The 16,862-nt window shown below is 43.5% G+C and overlaps 1 protein-coding gene across 3 annotated transcripts in view; it reads left to right on the forward strand.

Annotated features, from left to right (window-relative positions):
• Positions 1-16,862, forward strand: part of SLC4A10 (solute carrier family 4 member 10) — a 265,490-nt gene that overhangs the window by 174,268 nt on the left and 74,360 nt on the right. For all 3 annotated transcript variants that reach the window (XM_034785814.1, XM_034785813.1, XM_034785815.1), the window contains exon 6: positions 8,448-8,636. In XM_034785814.1, the coding sequence (XP_034641705.1) occupies positions 8,448-8,636 (189 nt within the window). The remainder of the gene's footprint in view (positions 1-8,447; positions 8,637-16,862) is intronic.

Consider the following 16,862-nt stretch of genomic DNA (forward strand, 5'->3'; position numbering starts at 1 on the left):
AGGGGAGGGGGCGGAGTTGGGGCGTGGGAGTGGGCGGGGCTGGGGGCAGGGCCGGGGCCCCGTGGAGTGTCCTCCTTTCGGAGGCACAAAATATGGTAACCCTAGTTTAAAGTTACTGGTTCCATGCTAAACAGATCACACTGCAATAAACATAGGCACCATTATTTACTAAGACAGCATGGGCAAAGAGTGGCATTATATAATATATAGTTTCAGAGTTAAAGACAGCAAGTCTTACCTCTTTTTGCAGTCCAGCAGCTAGCCAAGAAAGTTTTCTGTTGAAAAGGACAAACTCCAGCATAGCTGAGGTTTTTATATCCTCTTAGCCCATTGTTTCAAACAGACTTCAACATAGTTGCTAACAGGTTAATTTAATCACCCTTCCCATAGCATTCCCTTTTGTGATCTGGGGTAGTGAAACCGTTTTGTCTGGGTGTGTGTGGTTAAACCCATTCAGTTCAACAGACTAAGGCTAGCTTAGTGGTTTAAGCATTAGCCTGCTAAGCCTAGAGTTCTGAGTTCAAGCCTTGAGAGGGCCACTTAGGGATCTGGGGCAAAATCAATATTTTGTCCTGCTAGTAAAGGCAGTTCTATGAGATAGGTATATCTCCATATTAACTCTATTGTCTGAACTAGCCTTGTTTGTTTTATTGTAAGCACATTTTTAGGATTTCCCCCCGCCCCACAACATACATTTCAGCTTTTTGCTATACACATACAAAAAACACAAGAGCTAATTCTCACAAACAATTTATTTTTTCATTTTAAAAAACATACAGCTCCTTGAAAACAAACCAAACTGCTTCATTCAAACTTTTTAGCTCACTTAAGGGCCAAAGACCTTCTAAAAAAACACAAATAGTCACAAACCCCCCCTTTTTAAAAAAATTTACAGCTACCAAGTTTTATATCACATGTTTGTCCCCTCACCATTCTCTAACTTAATCCTTTTAGATTTCTTACAAATAGTTTTTTTCTTAAGCAGGGTTCTGTAACTCTTTGTGCGGACTAGACGGTCAATATAACGCTGTAAGCAGGCATCTTCCGGTTTGGTCATATTCTTTAGAACATGGTCAGGGTCTGCACTGAATTGCACAGCATTTATCAAGGTCATCCCTTGCGCTAAATGTTCTTGGGTTAGGCACAGACATTGCATAGCATGACCTATGGCAATAACAGTGTTTAATAAGCTTTCCAAACACAGCTCAGCACACAGGCCCCGGAGCTTGCAGTTTATATCCACTGAAGTCCAAGTCACACAGTCATGGTGCCTTTGGCCTGGCGCATCTATGACACAGCCCTAACAATCTTCAAAAAGCTTTTCCCTAAGGCAGTGTTTAAGGATAGCATAAACAGCAACACATACAATAGTCCGCATGACTTTTTTACGCTCACGATGTGGCACTGGCTCAGTTAGTTCTATGCCAAGCTGCCTCCTAAACTCCTCATAGCCATCATCCTCAGAGACCTCCTCAACAACTTGTATCGGCGTTGAGCAAAAACATGGTGGGCCCAGTTCATCTTTGCTGTTTGATGCAACGCTGTCCATGGCCTCTGGGTCCTCTAGAAAGGCATCGTCGAGCTGTTGAGAAATTTTCAGAAAAGAAACCATGTAAGCACCCCCACTGCTTGTTTTTTAATTTACGCAGTCCCCGGTTCCTACCCCATTACCCACCCCCTCCTCGACTGCCGTTTCTTAATCATTCATTTACCTGAGCGCCGTCTTTTCCGTTCGCCTTGTCCGCCGGTGACTCCCCCGAGCCGCAATCGCCTTCCACCTCTGAGGGGGTGGACAAAGAGAGACCGCCACTCATCGGGGTGTCTCACGAGGGTTTCGGGGTCGGATTCCGGCATATCCAGCAATGGCTGGGCCAAAGGGTTCCCCTCGGTCGCTCCCTCCTCCTCAGAACTGTCGCTGATGTAGCGTTTTCTCCGTGGATGGTCAAAGACCCTCGGGGCTAAAACAAAGTCCGAAGTTCTCACGGGGGTGGTGAAGGAGTCCATGTTTCCTCTCAGCAGCCTTTCCACGATTTCTATGCCAAGCCTCCTAAACGCCTCATAGCCATCATCCTCAGAGTTACCAACCCCTCCTCGACCATTGCTTCTTAAGCATTCATTTACCTGAGCGCCGTCTTTTCTGTTCGCCTTGTCCGCCGGTGACTCCCCCAAGCCGCGATCGCCTTCCACCTCTGAGGGGGTGGACAAAGAGAGACTGCCACGCTTATCGGGGTGTCTCACGAGGGTTTCAGGGTTGGATTCCGGCATATCCAGCAACGGCTGGGCCAAAGGGCTCCCCTCGGTCGCTCCCTCCTCCTCCTCGGAACTGTTGCTGATGTAGCGTTTTCTCCGCAGATGGTCAAAGACCCTCAGGGCTAAAACAAAGTCCGAAGTTCTCACGGGGGTGGTGAAGGAGTCCATGTTTCCTCTCAGCAGCCTTTCCGCGATTTCGAAAACACGTGTCCTTGGTAAGAGATGGCCGCCTCCTCTGTCTGGCACTGGGACTTATGGGGTAATGGTGCTGCACTCTGATTGGCGGAGGGCCTTGGGAGGAGTTCTTAGTGGGGTCACACAACTCACTTCCGAAGGGGTCACCAGAACCCAGAAGTCACCTTGATTGGTCAAAATCTCCACTCAGGGAGGTCCTGTCAGGACGAAACCCCTCCTGATTGGTAGAAGGTGGTGGGGGGAGTTCTTAGAGGGGTCACATGACACACCTTGGTCAGGTGGCACCTTGACCCCGGAAGTAATACTCCCACGGGGTGGGACTTCCGGTGACAGATGAGCGGGGGCTTAAGGGGTTAAGGGGCGGGGTTAGGGTTTGATTGACGGTAGGGCCCTTATACTACTATTATGGCATGACAGACAATAAAACCTAAGGATTCCACGTTCTGGTTTGAAGTCAATGGGGCTGGGCCAATTTACACCAAAAGAATTTGGCCCTCTGATCTTGAGGACTTTCACCGTGCCCAGCTGCTGCACAGCAGAGAAAAAAGGAGTGGGGAAAAGCTCTTCGGGTCTTCACCTTTCCTTGCTCACTGGTACAGGGGACAGGCTCTAGGCGTCTAATGGATTTTAGCTGCTATTTTGGAGGGGTTAAAAATTAGATAATTGGTCAAGTACTGCTCACAGTTACTCCAGTGTAAATCTGGTGTATCTCCAATGTAAACAGTGGAGTTGCTCCAGAGTAAAATTTGTCTCTTTTGTAATATTCTCTGAGAACAGAATAAAGACTTTTATTATCCCTGTTTTTCACCTTGTCAGGGGAGAGGCTAATTTCATATATAAGGAAAATGAGAATTTAAGGGTTGTAGAAAACTATAGCTTTTTCAGTACAAAGAACTGTTGGTTTGTATTGCTGTTTACAGAAATATATGAATTATACAAATGTCTTGTGTAGTCTTCAATAGCAAATGTAGAGTCTGAAACTGCCAGGGGCTCAGGACCTCAAAATGCTGGTGGGGAACTCAGGCGAGTTTTGACTCAGTAGGCTTAAATTTTCAAAGCTGCCTAAGGAATTTGAATGTATTATTTCTCTTAATGAAAAGTGGGTGCCCAAATCCCTTAGGTGACTCTGCCAATCTCAATAACTAAGGTCCCAGTAATAGTAATTAATAATAATTAAGGGCCCAATCTGGTTCCCAGTGAAGACTCCCATTGACTTCACTCACATTAATGGTTCATATTCATGCTTTTGACTTGATCCTGTTCCCACTGAAATTGATTTGAATACTGTATTTGACTTCAGTGGGAGAAGGATTGGGCCTGTTTGTTAGTTCAGATTCCAAATTACATGATTGCTAGATCAACATTAGATCATGGATTAACATAAAGTGGTCTAATGTTGCATGTTTTACTCTATTTTGTTAAGTGTTTCTTAATCACAGAATTAGGTTATAGACAGTATAAAGATATTTTAAATGAGTCTGGGGAGAGATCTTGAAATTAAACATAAAGGAATAGTAAAGAAATTCAAGTTTCTTTGAATCTTTCTCAAAAAAAACAGACTAAGAAGGATGAATTTTCTGCTTAAAAAATAAACAATGTTTTCTTCACTGTTTCTTTGTAAACCAAGATTTTCTTACTGCCAAAAGCCGTAAGAAACTTAAGGCTTTATCAGTGTCAACATTTCTCATGCCTCACTGTGTTACCATGTCCACTAACTGCAGATAATAATAGAATGCGGTTTAATGATATTCCTAACTCTTCTGCACAGTTTACTTTTTGAAGAGTTGCATACTGTAGTTGTGATACTGCCTTATACAGCCTAAAGTTAAATTGCATCTGTGTATAAAAGGGGCCTCTGAAGGGTTTTATGTATTCTGGAAGAGGGATGTTTTTTCTGGAGAAGTAGATTGTCTTTGTCCTGCTGCAGAGGCCAAAGTGCCCTTGAGTTTTGGTACTGCTGGGCTACATATATACTGCATGTTAAGGGTGTGGTTCCCAGCTCACAGGGCCGGCTCCAGCTTTTTTGCCGCCCCAAGCAGCAAAGCGGGGGAAAGAAAAAAAAAAAAGCACCGCGATCAGCAGTACATCGGCAGCAGCTCAATTGTGCTGCTCCATTCTTTGGTGGCAGTTCGGCGGCCGGTCCTTCGATCCCTCTCGGCAGCTCTTCGGAGGAAGCTCAAAGAGGAAGAGAGGGACTGAGGGACCCACCGCCGCATTGCCGCCGCTGACCCGGATGTGCCACCCCTTTCCATTGGCCGCCCCAAGCACCTGCTTCCTTTGCTGGTGCCTGGAGCCGGCCCTGCAAACTCATATACACCTACTCGTGCGAGCCCTAGAGATTTGCCATTACTAGAGGTAGAGAGATGATGCCATAAAAATATAGGCCTAAATCCTTTGCTCTTTTCTGTGGTGTGGAAGTCAGGGAAACTCTATTGATCACGTGGAGGGGCAGCAGTTGCACAGGCTTTCTCTACAGTAACCATTTTGGGAAATCTTCACCCTTGTACTTCCACTGGTGCAGCTCAAAGGGTGGTAGCAATGCAAGATTGCCAACCCACACATTCCAAAATCATGAATCAGACTTCAGGAATAATCAGATTTGTTTGTTTAAACAGTTCTCTCTATTTGCCTTTTGGTTTCTGAGGCCATGTCTACACTACAGTGGAAAGCTGATCTAAGCTACGCAATTTAAGTTATGTGAATAGCGTAACTCAAGTCGACGTAGCTTAGATCTACATACTGCGGGGACCACAATATGCGATGTTGACGGGAAACAACTATGAAAATACTATGAAAATAATAATAGTAGTAGTAATAATAATTATAACTTCAAGAATATTTTCCCTCTCACTCTGTTTCTGCAGCTATACAGAGATAGAAGTCCTGTGTGTATATCTGCATCTATATTATCTCTATATCTATCTTTGGCTTTCAGCTGTATATAGGTGTATAGAACTGTGGATCCTTAGATGGTACCAATAATGACACATATATGTACTTTCTATGTACTCCAGCTTCACAACTCTTACTGCATCTTTATGTGATACATTAGTTTATTATATGGTCGCTCTGAACTTTACAAATACAACAATGTATGTACATTCAGTGGATTGCTGAATTTTGCAATTTCACTGTGCATTTTACCTGAGTACTTCTTTAATCCTATTTTGTTCTTTAGCTTTTGGCTGCTATCAAAGACTTGATGAAATCTGTCTCTGCTTATCACATATCTGAGTTATGTATTTATTTTTCTGCCTTGCTTGCTTCACCGCTGAATTTGCTGTTGATATGAACCTGTCTTGGGAACAGACTCAAGAGCTGTCTGAATTTTCAGTACAGCAAGTTTCTGACTCAGCTCATTATATCACCATTTCTGTGTAGCACGATTTCTCCTAACGGATATGCAAGGACATTTTGTGCTAAAATGTTGTTGATTTATTTGCTCTAGTATATATTTCTCTCTCTCTCTTTCTTTTCTTTTCTTTATTTTGCTTTTAAGCATTAATACTGTTGCCAACAAGATTTCCCCTCCAAATTAAATACATCAACTCAACAGTTTCTTTCCCATTAAAAATGAACAATGCTTCTTGTTATTTTCTGTTAGTGGATTTTGTGCTGACTCTTTTCATTCTGATATCTGCATAATCATTTACATTATTTCAGGCCAAATCCCACCCATGCCTCCATACAATGGGGCTCAGCATGGGCACATGGATCTGCTTGTGTAACCCACACACCTCCTGGGTGTGGTGTTCTGTTCCCTCTAGTATCACGAGACCACTGAGAGAGAGAGAGTTAAATGAGTCTGCTCTACAGCCTTAACTAACAGCCACTTGGCTTTTAGCTCATGCTATAGAGGCTCATGCACTAAGTTCCAGAAGTCCTGGGTTCGATCCCAACCGACAATGACCGGGGTCTATCAGCATCACACTTGCAGGATTGGGTCCTTATTTATTCAATGTTTCTGAATAAAGTGGTGTTAATTTTGCTGTATATTCTTATTTGAAATTTCTTTCTGCTGTTTTATTGAAAACATTGTCAGTGAATCGCTTAGTAATATACAGCCAGATTGCGATTTTGTGTAGGCGCATGGGGAAAAGGGGGGGGAACAAAAATCTTCCCACAAGATGTGGACCATGACAAATGACATGTAAGTGTGTATTTTCATCTACTTAATCATAGATTAATATGTAAAATAGACATTTAGGGTCAGATTCTTGGCTCATACCCTAGCCCTTTGCAAGGCAGTGCACCAACAGTGTAAGGGGGCCATAAAGTACTTTACAAGTGTTGTGGTGGAGACAGAGGTTGGTGGAACATGGTGTGCTCCTTTGCTCACTGGGGGAAACATGGTTCCTTGGGGGATGGTTACAAGCTAGTGCAGTCTGGACTCTACCATAACTTGTGCCCAGTGTTCAACTGGCTCCTGGTAGGCCTAGGTTTGCAGGAGTACCATTTATCTTAGAGAGGAGTCGAATAAGAGGAACATGACAAACTTATACAATATAATGAATGATCTAGAGTAGGTAGATCTAGGTAGGTATTTACTGTTTCTCAAAATTAAAGAACAAAAAGACATTCAATGAAACTGAAACATTGCAAATTTGAAACTGCTAAAAGTATATTTTCATACAAATGTATAATTAACCTGTGCAACTAATTGCCACAACATATCAGTGAGGCCACAACTCAGCAGGATTAAAAAAACATTGGACATTTGTGTGTGTGTGTGTGTGTGTGTGTGTGTGTGTAGTTCTGGACATAAGCCAACCAGTAACTATTGGGATTGGTAGGAATTTTCTCTAGGGAAAGGATGTCTCTCAACTGTCTACTGCAGGGTTTACTTGCACCTTCTTCTAAAGCAGCTAGTACTAGAGAATGGAGCTAGGCAAAGAAAGGTAATTCCATTTTATGGAGGATTTTGAGATTTAGAATAGAAAACTACAAATTTCAAAATTCTCCAAAACAGATATCTGAATTTTTTTTGTTATGGAAGCATCAAAATGATATATATTTATGACTTTGCCAAACTTCAATGGTTTGGACTAGCATTTTCCATGCCAGGTATGTTCTTCAGGGTTTTGTTTGTTTTGGAAAAATATTAAAAGACAGTGTACCAGCTGTTTCCAAGAACAAGGCTGGGAAAAATACATTGTTTTGCCAATATTAAAAAATTCTGGTGGTGTTTGCTTTGTAAACCTCTAGTGTCTCCATGCTTCGGACCAGGGACTTGAAATTTGATGGCGGGAGGGGGGGCGCTGTGTCACAAACTTGATTTTTGCCACTCCCATGAAATTGTGCCCAGATTTGTCCAAGTTATAAGCACTAGGGATGCCAACTTTGTAATATTTAAAAACTGGACGCTTCAGCAGGAGTGCTGGAACCTCCCCCACCCCACCTCTTCCCTCCAAGGCCCCATCACCCGGGTTGGGAGGGACTCACCAGCGGAGCCGGGGCTGGGAGCTGCAGCCATCTGATGCAAATAAGAGGCAGCCCCAGCTGAGTAGGAGCTGGTGTGGGTAGTGACCCAGCTCCTCCCTCACCTGCAGTAACCAAACTTTGGATGTCCAGTCAGTAATACTGACTGGACACTGTCAGGTCCCCTTTTTGACTGGACTTTTCAGTCGAAAACCGGACACGTGGCCACCCTATAGCCCATCCATGCTCACTAGAGACATGCTAGAACTTTCCAGCTAAGTTTCCTGAAGATTCCATCCACACTGGGCATGTTCTGGTCTGGGGCTGAGCAGGACTTCCTTGCAATTTCAGCTCTTAGCTGCCACAAGGTCCAGGTCCTGCAAATGAAAGCAGGGAACCTGGCTCTCTTCTGCTCTGTGCCACTGCTGCTCAGCCCAAGGAGCGTGAAGCTGCTTGATTTAATGTTTTTTTTCTTGAGTAAAGAATGTAAGACTGGGCCCTTCACTTATAATTCCATGTATTATTATTTCGCATTATAATTATTAATTAATAACATAATTCCCTTTCCTGTATTTATTTTTCAGATATGATTCTTGACCAACAAGTGGGCTCAGGGCAGCTCAGCGAAGATGTTCGTCACAGAGTACATGAAGCTTTACTGAAGCAGCACCACCATCAGAATCAGAAGAAGTTAAGCAACAGAATTCCAATTGTCAGATCCTTTGCTGATATTGGCAAGAAGCAGTCTGAGCCTCATTCCATGGACAAAAATGGTAACGTGTTGCATTATTTTATGTTTCAGAAGCTTTTTATAGCATATATTTTCTCCCTTTGAGCCTAATGTCCGCTGCTGTATCACAGCAGTCAAAGTGTGGTTCTGATTTGAAAAGGGACTATGTAAAAATGGCTGCTTTTATTTCACAGAGCTGCCCCTTGCACATATTTAGAGATATAGCTGTTTATTTAGTTACAGAACTATGTGTTTACTACTCTTTACTCCTATTACCTATGGAGAATCAATGTCACTCTGATAGAATGAGCTGGATGATGATGCATGAAGTAAAAGGAATTCAACTTGTCTTTTAGAGTTTAGATTGAGTTTGCATTGCTGGCAGTTGGAAAAAGTCCCCATTTTTTCACTTATAAATGGAAAGCCATTGAGACAAAATAAACATGGAACCCAGCATTGTTATTTTTATAGAGTCACTTTTCAGGATATTGCATTACAAGGAAGAAAAGGGGGAAAGGCTGTGCAGTACGTCTATGGAAAAAGTTTGGTTAAGATAAACTTTAGAGAGAAGTAAGAATAGGCTACACTGTATTTTTAGCAGGATAACTCTGACAGCTAGCATGGCTGTAGTGTCATCTACACCTTCCAGCTTGAAGTGTAAACGTACCCCAAGATACTCTACGGCTGGGATACTAACCAGTGTACATTCATATATTTGAGTAAGAGACCAATGAAAGCAGCATGGTGGTAATTTATTATGCAGAAGATATTCCAAGGACATTAGTGAGCCTAGAATTTTCACCCTGGCTTCTGACCTGCACAAACTCTATGTGTCTTCTGATCCACAATGCAGTAGAGACTACTCTTTGTTCCCTTTGGTGGTAGCCCTGTAATGTTGATTTTACACATATACTTCCAAGTCTAGCTCCTTCCGGAGGGTGGGAATCTCAGACTTGGAAGAGTCTGGAAATCTCAGACTTAGTTCCCAGTTCCAGAAAACATCTCTGTTCAGGACAGCTTTTAAACATATGATTACCATTAAGCCTGTGTTTAAATCTGATTGAAATCAGTGTGTTTAAATGTTACTTTTGCATAGAAATGCACACGCTTAAGTGCTTTGTAAATCAGGCCCTTAGCGTGTTCTGGGCATCCTACAATCTGGCAATTAGAACTTCCTGATCTTGTGTGAGAAGCACAGACCATTTTCATTATATTATTTATATTGTATTTAATTCGTTTTAAAATAGTCAAAATATCCTTAGGAATATTTAAACAAAGGTAAATCAACTTTGGGTCCAAGTAATAGTGATACTGCCAAGCATGCTTTTTAACAGTCCAATGCAGTTAGAGATGTCTCTTATTTAGCTTGAAACATTGTCCATTAACTTGTTACTCTCCTATGTTGGCCTTTTCAAAGTAGAAAAAAGGTCCCGTGTTAAAGTTGAGCTTTATTGAAATGTTTATTTCTTATTCTAAATTTCATTAAATCAACACCGCGTTATGTTCAGATTACTGGATATTAGCTTTGTCTCTTGGACTAATGTGATTGGTTAGCTTTAGCACATCTCAGAAAGAAAAGGACAATTCTAAATTTCATTAAATTAACACTGTGTTATGTTCAGATTACTGGATATTTGCTTTGTCTCTTGCACTAATGTGATTGGTTAGCTTTAGCACATCTCAGAAAGAAAAGGACAAAATTATTCTAGATCTTCTGTTTACAAAATAGTCTCAAACCATTTATTTATTTGTTTGTTTGTTTATTTTCTCCTAAAGGCCGTGGAGCCCCAGTGCAGTACATCCAATACAACAGTCTGCATTCTGTAGTCAGGGCCGGTGCAAGGAAATTTCGTGCCTTAGGCGAAACTTCCACCTTGCGCCCACCCCCCTACCCAGCTAACCCCGCCCCCCCATGACAGCTAACCCATCCCCCCACCCGGGGAGCCCCCCCCCCGCAGCAGCTACCCCACCTCCGTGGCAGCTAACCCTGCCCGGGGAGACCCTCCCCTCCGTGGAAGCTAACCCCACTCGGGGAGCTCCCCCCCACGGCAGCTAACCCCGCCAGGGGAGACCCCCGCTGCGGCAGCTAACCCTGCCTGGGGAGCCCGCCCCAGCTCACCTCGGCTCCGCCTCCTCCGTTGAACACGCTGGCTCCGCTCTAATTCTCCTCCCCTCGCAGGCTTGTGGCGCTGATTGGAGGAGACTTAGAGCGGGGACTGTGTGCTCAGCGGAGGAGGCAGAGTGGAGGTGATCTGCGGTGGGGAGCGGTTCCCTTGTGCGCCCCTCCCCGTTACTGCAGGCGGCCCTCCCCGTGCCACCCCTCCCCCGCCCCAGCTCACCTCCACTCTACCTCCTCGCCTGAATGGACTTTTAAGCGCCTCCAACCACTAGGTGCCCTAGGCGGCCACCTAGTTTGCCTAAATGGTTGCACCGGCCCTGTCTGAAGTGGTAACTGCTGTGCTCCATTTAAAAGAAAGGGGGAGTGGAGAGGAGAGAGATTGTTTAGTGGATTGGCATGGTCTCAGGCCTATAGGCTCCTATACATTCCTCTTGTAGAATGCTCCCCACCATTCTTCACACTGTCATGTGTAGATCTTCCAGAAAGCACTGCTCATAATGTATACAGCGTCACATGCATGGCCTTTCACCCACCTTTGGCAGTTCCGCTGTCTTTAGGGCCTTGCCCAGGGACAGGAGATCCTTCTTTGTAAAGTGTGAGCATTCATTTCTTGCCTTTCTCCAGCTATTTGCCCACACACATCTCTTTCTTTGTAACTACAGCCCCTGCTTGGGAGACTTGCCTTTTCCCCTAGAGCCTTATGTTCTCCTACTCTCCTGCATATGTATGTCAGACAGGGGCTCGATTTAGCTGTTGCAGTCTGTGAATGGTGTATGCTTCTTCCTGCTGGCTGTAGCTGAAAATTTCTCTTTAAATATCGGTTTTAAAACATAGAGCAATTGTGCAAGTTGCTATTAGCATTAGAATGATGGCTCAGACAAAACTTCTGAACTGTGAAAACTAAAGTTCAGTAAACTAAATTTGTAAAAAAACTAAGATAAGATTACGTCATAGCAGAGTCAGGCGTGTACAGTGAGCAGGGGCGGCTCCAGGCACCAGCCCTCCAAGCATGTGCTTGGAGCGGCACCTGGAGGGGGACGGCGTCACCCGGGGAGAGCGGAGCCACGGCCGGGCTCGCCGCCCTCCCCCCAGCGCTCGGGCCGGTTGGGGAGAGCAGGGCTGCGGCCAGGCTTGGCGCCCTCCCCTGCCGCGCTCCCCGCCGGGGGGCGGGAGGGAGGCTTTTTTGCCTGGGGCGGCAAAAAAGCAGGAGCCAGCCCTGACAACAGTGAGAAATGTCTTTGCTTCCGAGGACAGCCTTGCAAAACCTGCTTGTGGTTCCATTTTAGTCTGCTTATTCCCATGCCTCTGTGCGGTGTGTGACGTGTATACTATATATGGATGTAAAAAAGGTTCCAACCAATTGCAAGGTATGAAAGTGTCCTTCTCTCCCACAATCTCAAAATTATATTAAAATAGTTGTTCAATTTATTTTACGATTATTTCTACTTTTTGGAGCAAAAGTCTTGTCAGATCTTCTGAGGAGAACAAGCAGATCTTCTGAGGTATCCCTAAAGTCTTGCTGATCCCCTCCATTTTTCTCCTTTTACTCTTCCAGTCCTCAAAGGCTGAACATCTCCAAGCCAAGAAGAAATGGACACAGCCCTTTTCAGGGCCCACCAATGCTGATCCAGAGATGATCAGAGAGTAATAAATAGAGCAATGCTAGACACCTTGTCCCAGAACCTTGTCCCCTGTTCTACTGAGGCAGTGGATAGCCATCAGAATCTGCCCTAAGAGAGCAGCTGAAGATTTTTCTTGGTGTAACTATGGCGCCTTTTTGGCCAAGATGGAGTCTGCTCTGCAGGCTGCTCCAGCCAAAAAAAAGCATGGACAGGAATGCAGTAGGGAAACTTCCTTCCATCCCAGGGACACCTGTTCCAACCCTTCCTCCCCCCGCAGAGTAAACATGCACCCCGCTCCCCGAATAGTACAAGAAATATGGGAAAAGGAAGTATTTATTAACAGAGGGATGAATGGAGGACCCACAGGCCCCATGATACCACAATATAAAAGGAAAGATGCCAAGCATCTAGACTCAGAGCTCAGGAATCCTGGGCAGAGTTCCAGTCTGACAGTGAGTCATTGAGTCTTCCTGGTTGTCTTTGGCACCAGTAAACATTCCCTCCAAAATACCCTCTAGTGCCCTCTTCTTCCACTCTCTACAAACCCATACAGAGCAACAACCCTCCCCACTTAACTAGCTACAACCTCCTTCCTTATTCCCAATGCAAAGTCACATGTCCCACTCCTCACAGCCCCATACAGCTCTGAGTGACAGTGGTATTGGGTCTGGTTTGTCCTTCTCAGGTGATTCCTGGTGTGGTGCACCTGCTGGCTCCCATCCTGGGACATCCCAGGTCAGCCACTCTGTCCTTCCAGGCTTTGGACTGGTTCTCAGCTGCTTTGCTGTGGGAGAGCCTGCTCACTGTAAGCCCCTTGTCTGGTGCTACCAACACCCACACCCCTGACGCTCTCCCTACCTTGACTCCCCTCCTCCTGGAAAAACCAGCACTTCCTATGCCTCAGGATGAGGTTTTAAAGGGGCCATGCTTTCTAAACCCCAAGTTGGTTACACTGAGAATCCTCGGGCAGTTTAAAGATGGCATAGTGCTGTGTGGCTGCTGCAACTACCGTAACCTGTAAAGCCACTAAGCCCTTGGTGTCCCCAGGGTTGGGGCATGGAAGGATGGTTTAGAGCCACCACTTCGCCAAACCCTAGTCACTCGCTGCAGTTAGGCATTCAGCCCCTTCTCTCTCCAGTGTCTGCACATGCTAGCTTGGCAGTGTGCCCAACCCCAAATATCTTGGAAGTAAAGGCCTGAGACCATGACTCAAACTCTCATCCCCTGTAGGGGACAACCTGTTGTACCCTCACCAGATCATCAAGATGGCATTACTGGAAGATATTTGTGCTTATGTTCTTCCTCTGCTTTTCTTTGTGCGTGAATCTCTCAGAACTTCTAATTCATTTTCTTTGTATTTAATAGTATTATCTTTTGTTTACAATGACTCTTCTTCACATCCTCTTCAGGGCTAAAATGTCAGGGTGCTATGGATTTACCATGCATTTATAATGCTGCCATGCTGTGTTTAACTTTCACTTTTCATTAAGCATCAAAACTGTGAGAATTAAAAGCCTGCTTTTGATGTTCCAATAAAAAGTGACACTCAAATTTGGCATTACAGCAGCAAAAATGATTTTTTTTTTTTTTAAAAAAAGCTTAATTTGACACTCAGAATGGAGGGTGGAAAAGAATTTCAGAGTAAATGCTATTAAAGCCAGTGGAATTTTAAAATATATAATCTTTTGCCATTACCGAGTCATCTTTGCAGCTCAAGTTTGGAATGCTATGTAACACATATTTTTAGTGAGATTAATAGAGTCCTCATCCTGATGTTTGAGAATTATATATGTAAATGAATGTATCAAGATGATGATATATTCCTAAAAACTAGCTTTGACCAGATACACTACTTCTGTATTATTACAGGAATGGTAACAAATATTTTTCAGTACTTTTGAACAGGTTTCTGCAATGCAGAATTTATGCATACATTTTTGTTGAATCAAGCTCATGCAGAGAGAACAAGTAGTGTGAGTTTCATGATAGTATAGTTGGTCAGAAAAATCAGATGATAACAAAATTCTGACAGTAAACAGCAATCTCCATCCCCCCTGTTTCTGACTAGCTGTATACCTTTAACTTCTACACTTGGAGATATACCTGTTCTAGCTTGGACTAAGCAAAGGCTTGCACTGGTGTGCTAAAAATAGAATGTAGCTGCGGCAGCACAAGTCACAGGAGGGACTAGCCACCTTGAGCACATGCCTCAGTTCTTGGATGGCATCATACTTGGGACAGCTAGCCCCTCCCGCTGCTCCCACTGACGCAGCTACATTCTAGTTAAAGGGCTGGTCTACGCTGGGGGGGGGGGGAGATCGATCTAAGATACGCAACTTCAGCTACGTGAATAGCGTAGCTGAAGTCAAAGTATCTTAGATCGATTTACCTCGGGTCCTCACTGTGCGGAATCGACAGCCGCGGCTCCCCTGTCGACTCCGCTACCGCCTCTCACTCTGGTGGAGTTCTGGAGTCGACGGGGAGCACGTTTGGGGGTCGATTTATCACGTCTAGATGAGATGCGATAAATCGATCCCCGATAGATCGATTACTACCCGCCGATCCAGCGGGTAGTGAAGACGTATGCTTAGTGTTCTCACTTGATCAGAGCTAATATGAGTATGTGATTTATATCTCCTTGAGATGAGAATCACACCCCCAGCTCCAAGTATAGACAAACCCATTCCTGATGTAACTTACACACCAACAGGCTGAGGAAAGGAAGGTAGCAGGACAAGTGATTAACAGTTATGTGCAAGAAGGTGTAAATTACAATAGCCCTTTCCATCCATATTAACACACACCATCTTGCACTTTCTTCTTTCCCTATGTGTGTTGTTTACATCAACTGAGACTCCTTTAGAGTCAGTCATGCCCACTTATCAACATACAATTTAAATCACCTCTAAATTTGACACAGATATGACACTGTGGCGCTTGGGGCTGTAATTACTCATATCCCTTGCAGATCAGCACAGTGGGGGACCTGTCACATATGCACCAGTGGGTTACATAAGAAAAGTGTGAGTCAAAGTAGCCTTCTCACACCTTCTTCTTGCTCCTTGGCTTGCAAATTGCACCAATTCAGACTTCCTTATTCTTGCTATAATGGATGTAAGTGAATATAGTGGAGCTACATTCATGTCAGGGAGTCTGATTTATGCATCACCTTTGAATTTGGCCCATAGATTATAAATTATTTTTCCATTGGGTTGCGTGTTTACATTATTTTCATCCCAGTTTCATAATCTTGTATCTGCAGTTAAGCATTAATGTCCAAATTCAGTGCTAATATAAAGCAGACGAAACTACACTGAGGTCAATAGAGAGTCTTCTGTTTACACCAGTGGTGAATTTGGCTCTAAGGGCCTGATCCTATATTCCTTGCCTGTTGAAGACACCCAGTGACTTAAATGAGAGTTTTTGGGTGCATATGTAATATGGGATTAAATTCTTCATAGGTTTCCTTTTTCTCTGTATAGCTGGTACAGCTGGACCCAACCATAGGAATTCTAAATTAAATGTTCTAATATTGTATTTCATATTTGACATGCACTCTTTTCAAGCTAACTAATTTTAGTCAAGACTTATTATTCACAGCTTTTTCATGATATTATTGAAATAAGGCTCACGTAATTCTTAAACATTGTCACCCAATATTTGTTCTTTCTTTCTCCATATGTTCCTTGTACCCATGATTAAATGTATAATCTACATATATGGAATTGTCATTCATCTTTATATTTCTTTATTTTGCTCTGTCTTTGTTGTGTCTGTCTCTAACAGGCTCATCTCATCTCTGTACCTCCCTCATCTCCTACCCTTTGGGTTCTGTAAGCTCCTTGAAGGTTTGAGAGGTAGTATAAAAATGTATCCTGCTTGGGTTTCAGGTCAATTAACATGTACATCCATGTCTTCATCTCGGTTTCCTTCTAGCATGCAACTTTTTGCTATAGGCTAATAATCAATATTTAAGGCCTTTGGCAGAAGCTGTGATAATTTTATAAGAGAATACTACATGATGATGGTCATTATTTGAAACAAAGATGGAATATTTGAGACTAGAAACCATTTCTTTATAAACACATTTTCTTATATCAGTTGAGAAAGTGGCAAACCACAACATTTTGGTTAGGGTTGCATGAGTATGCATGGAATTATGTTTGAGGTTCAGGTCTAATATACAAAAATTCATAATCTGGCTTCCTCTGCTTCTTCTCATAAGAAGTATTTTCAAATGGCACCAAATTCTACTCTCAGTTGTGCAGGTACAATGAGAGTGGCATTTGTTCTTTACAAATACAGTAGCTAAAAGCTGAATTTTGTATTATATTTGAACTTTACAATACTCTGACCAAAATCTGACCATAATCTACTTAATACATTGTTACTATTTATACCTTTGCTTCCTAGTCTCCTTAGATGTGAGTCCATTTAAGATTTGAAAGTTGGTGATTAGTAAGAAATCACAGTTAAAAGTCCACAAGGCGCCCAAAACACTGAACCATTACTGAATGGAAAGGAGTAC

Source organism: Trachemys scripta, chromosome 11, assembly GCF_013100865.1.
Source record: "Trachemys scripta elegans isolate TJP31775 chromosome 11, CAS_Tse_1.0, whole genome shotgun sequence".
NCBI lineage: Eukaryota > Metazoa > Chordata > Testudines > Emydidae > Trachemys > Trachemys scripta.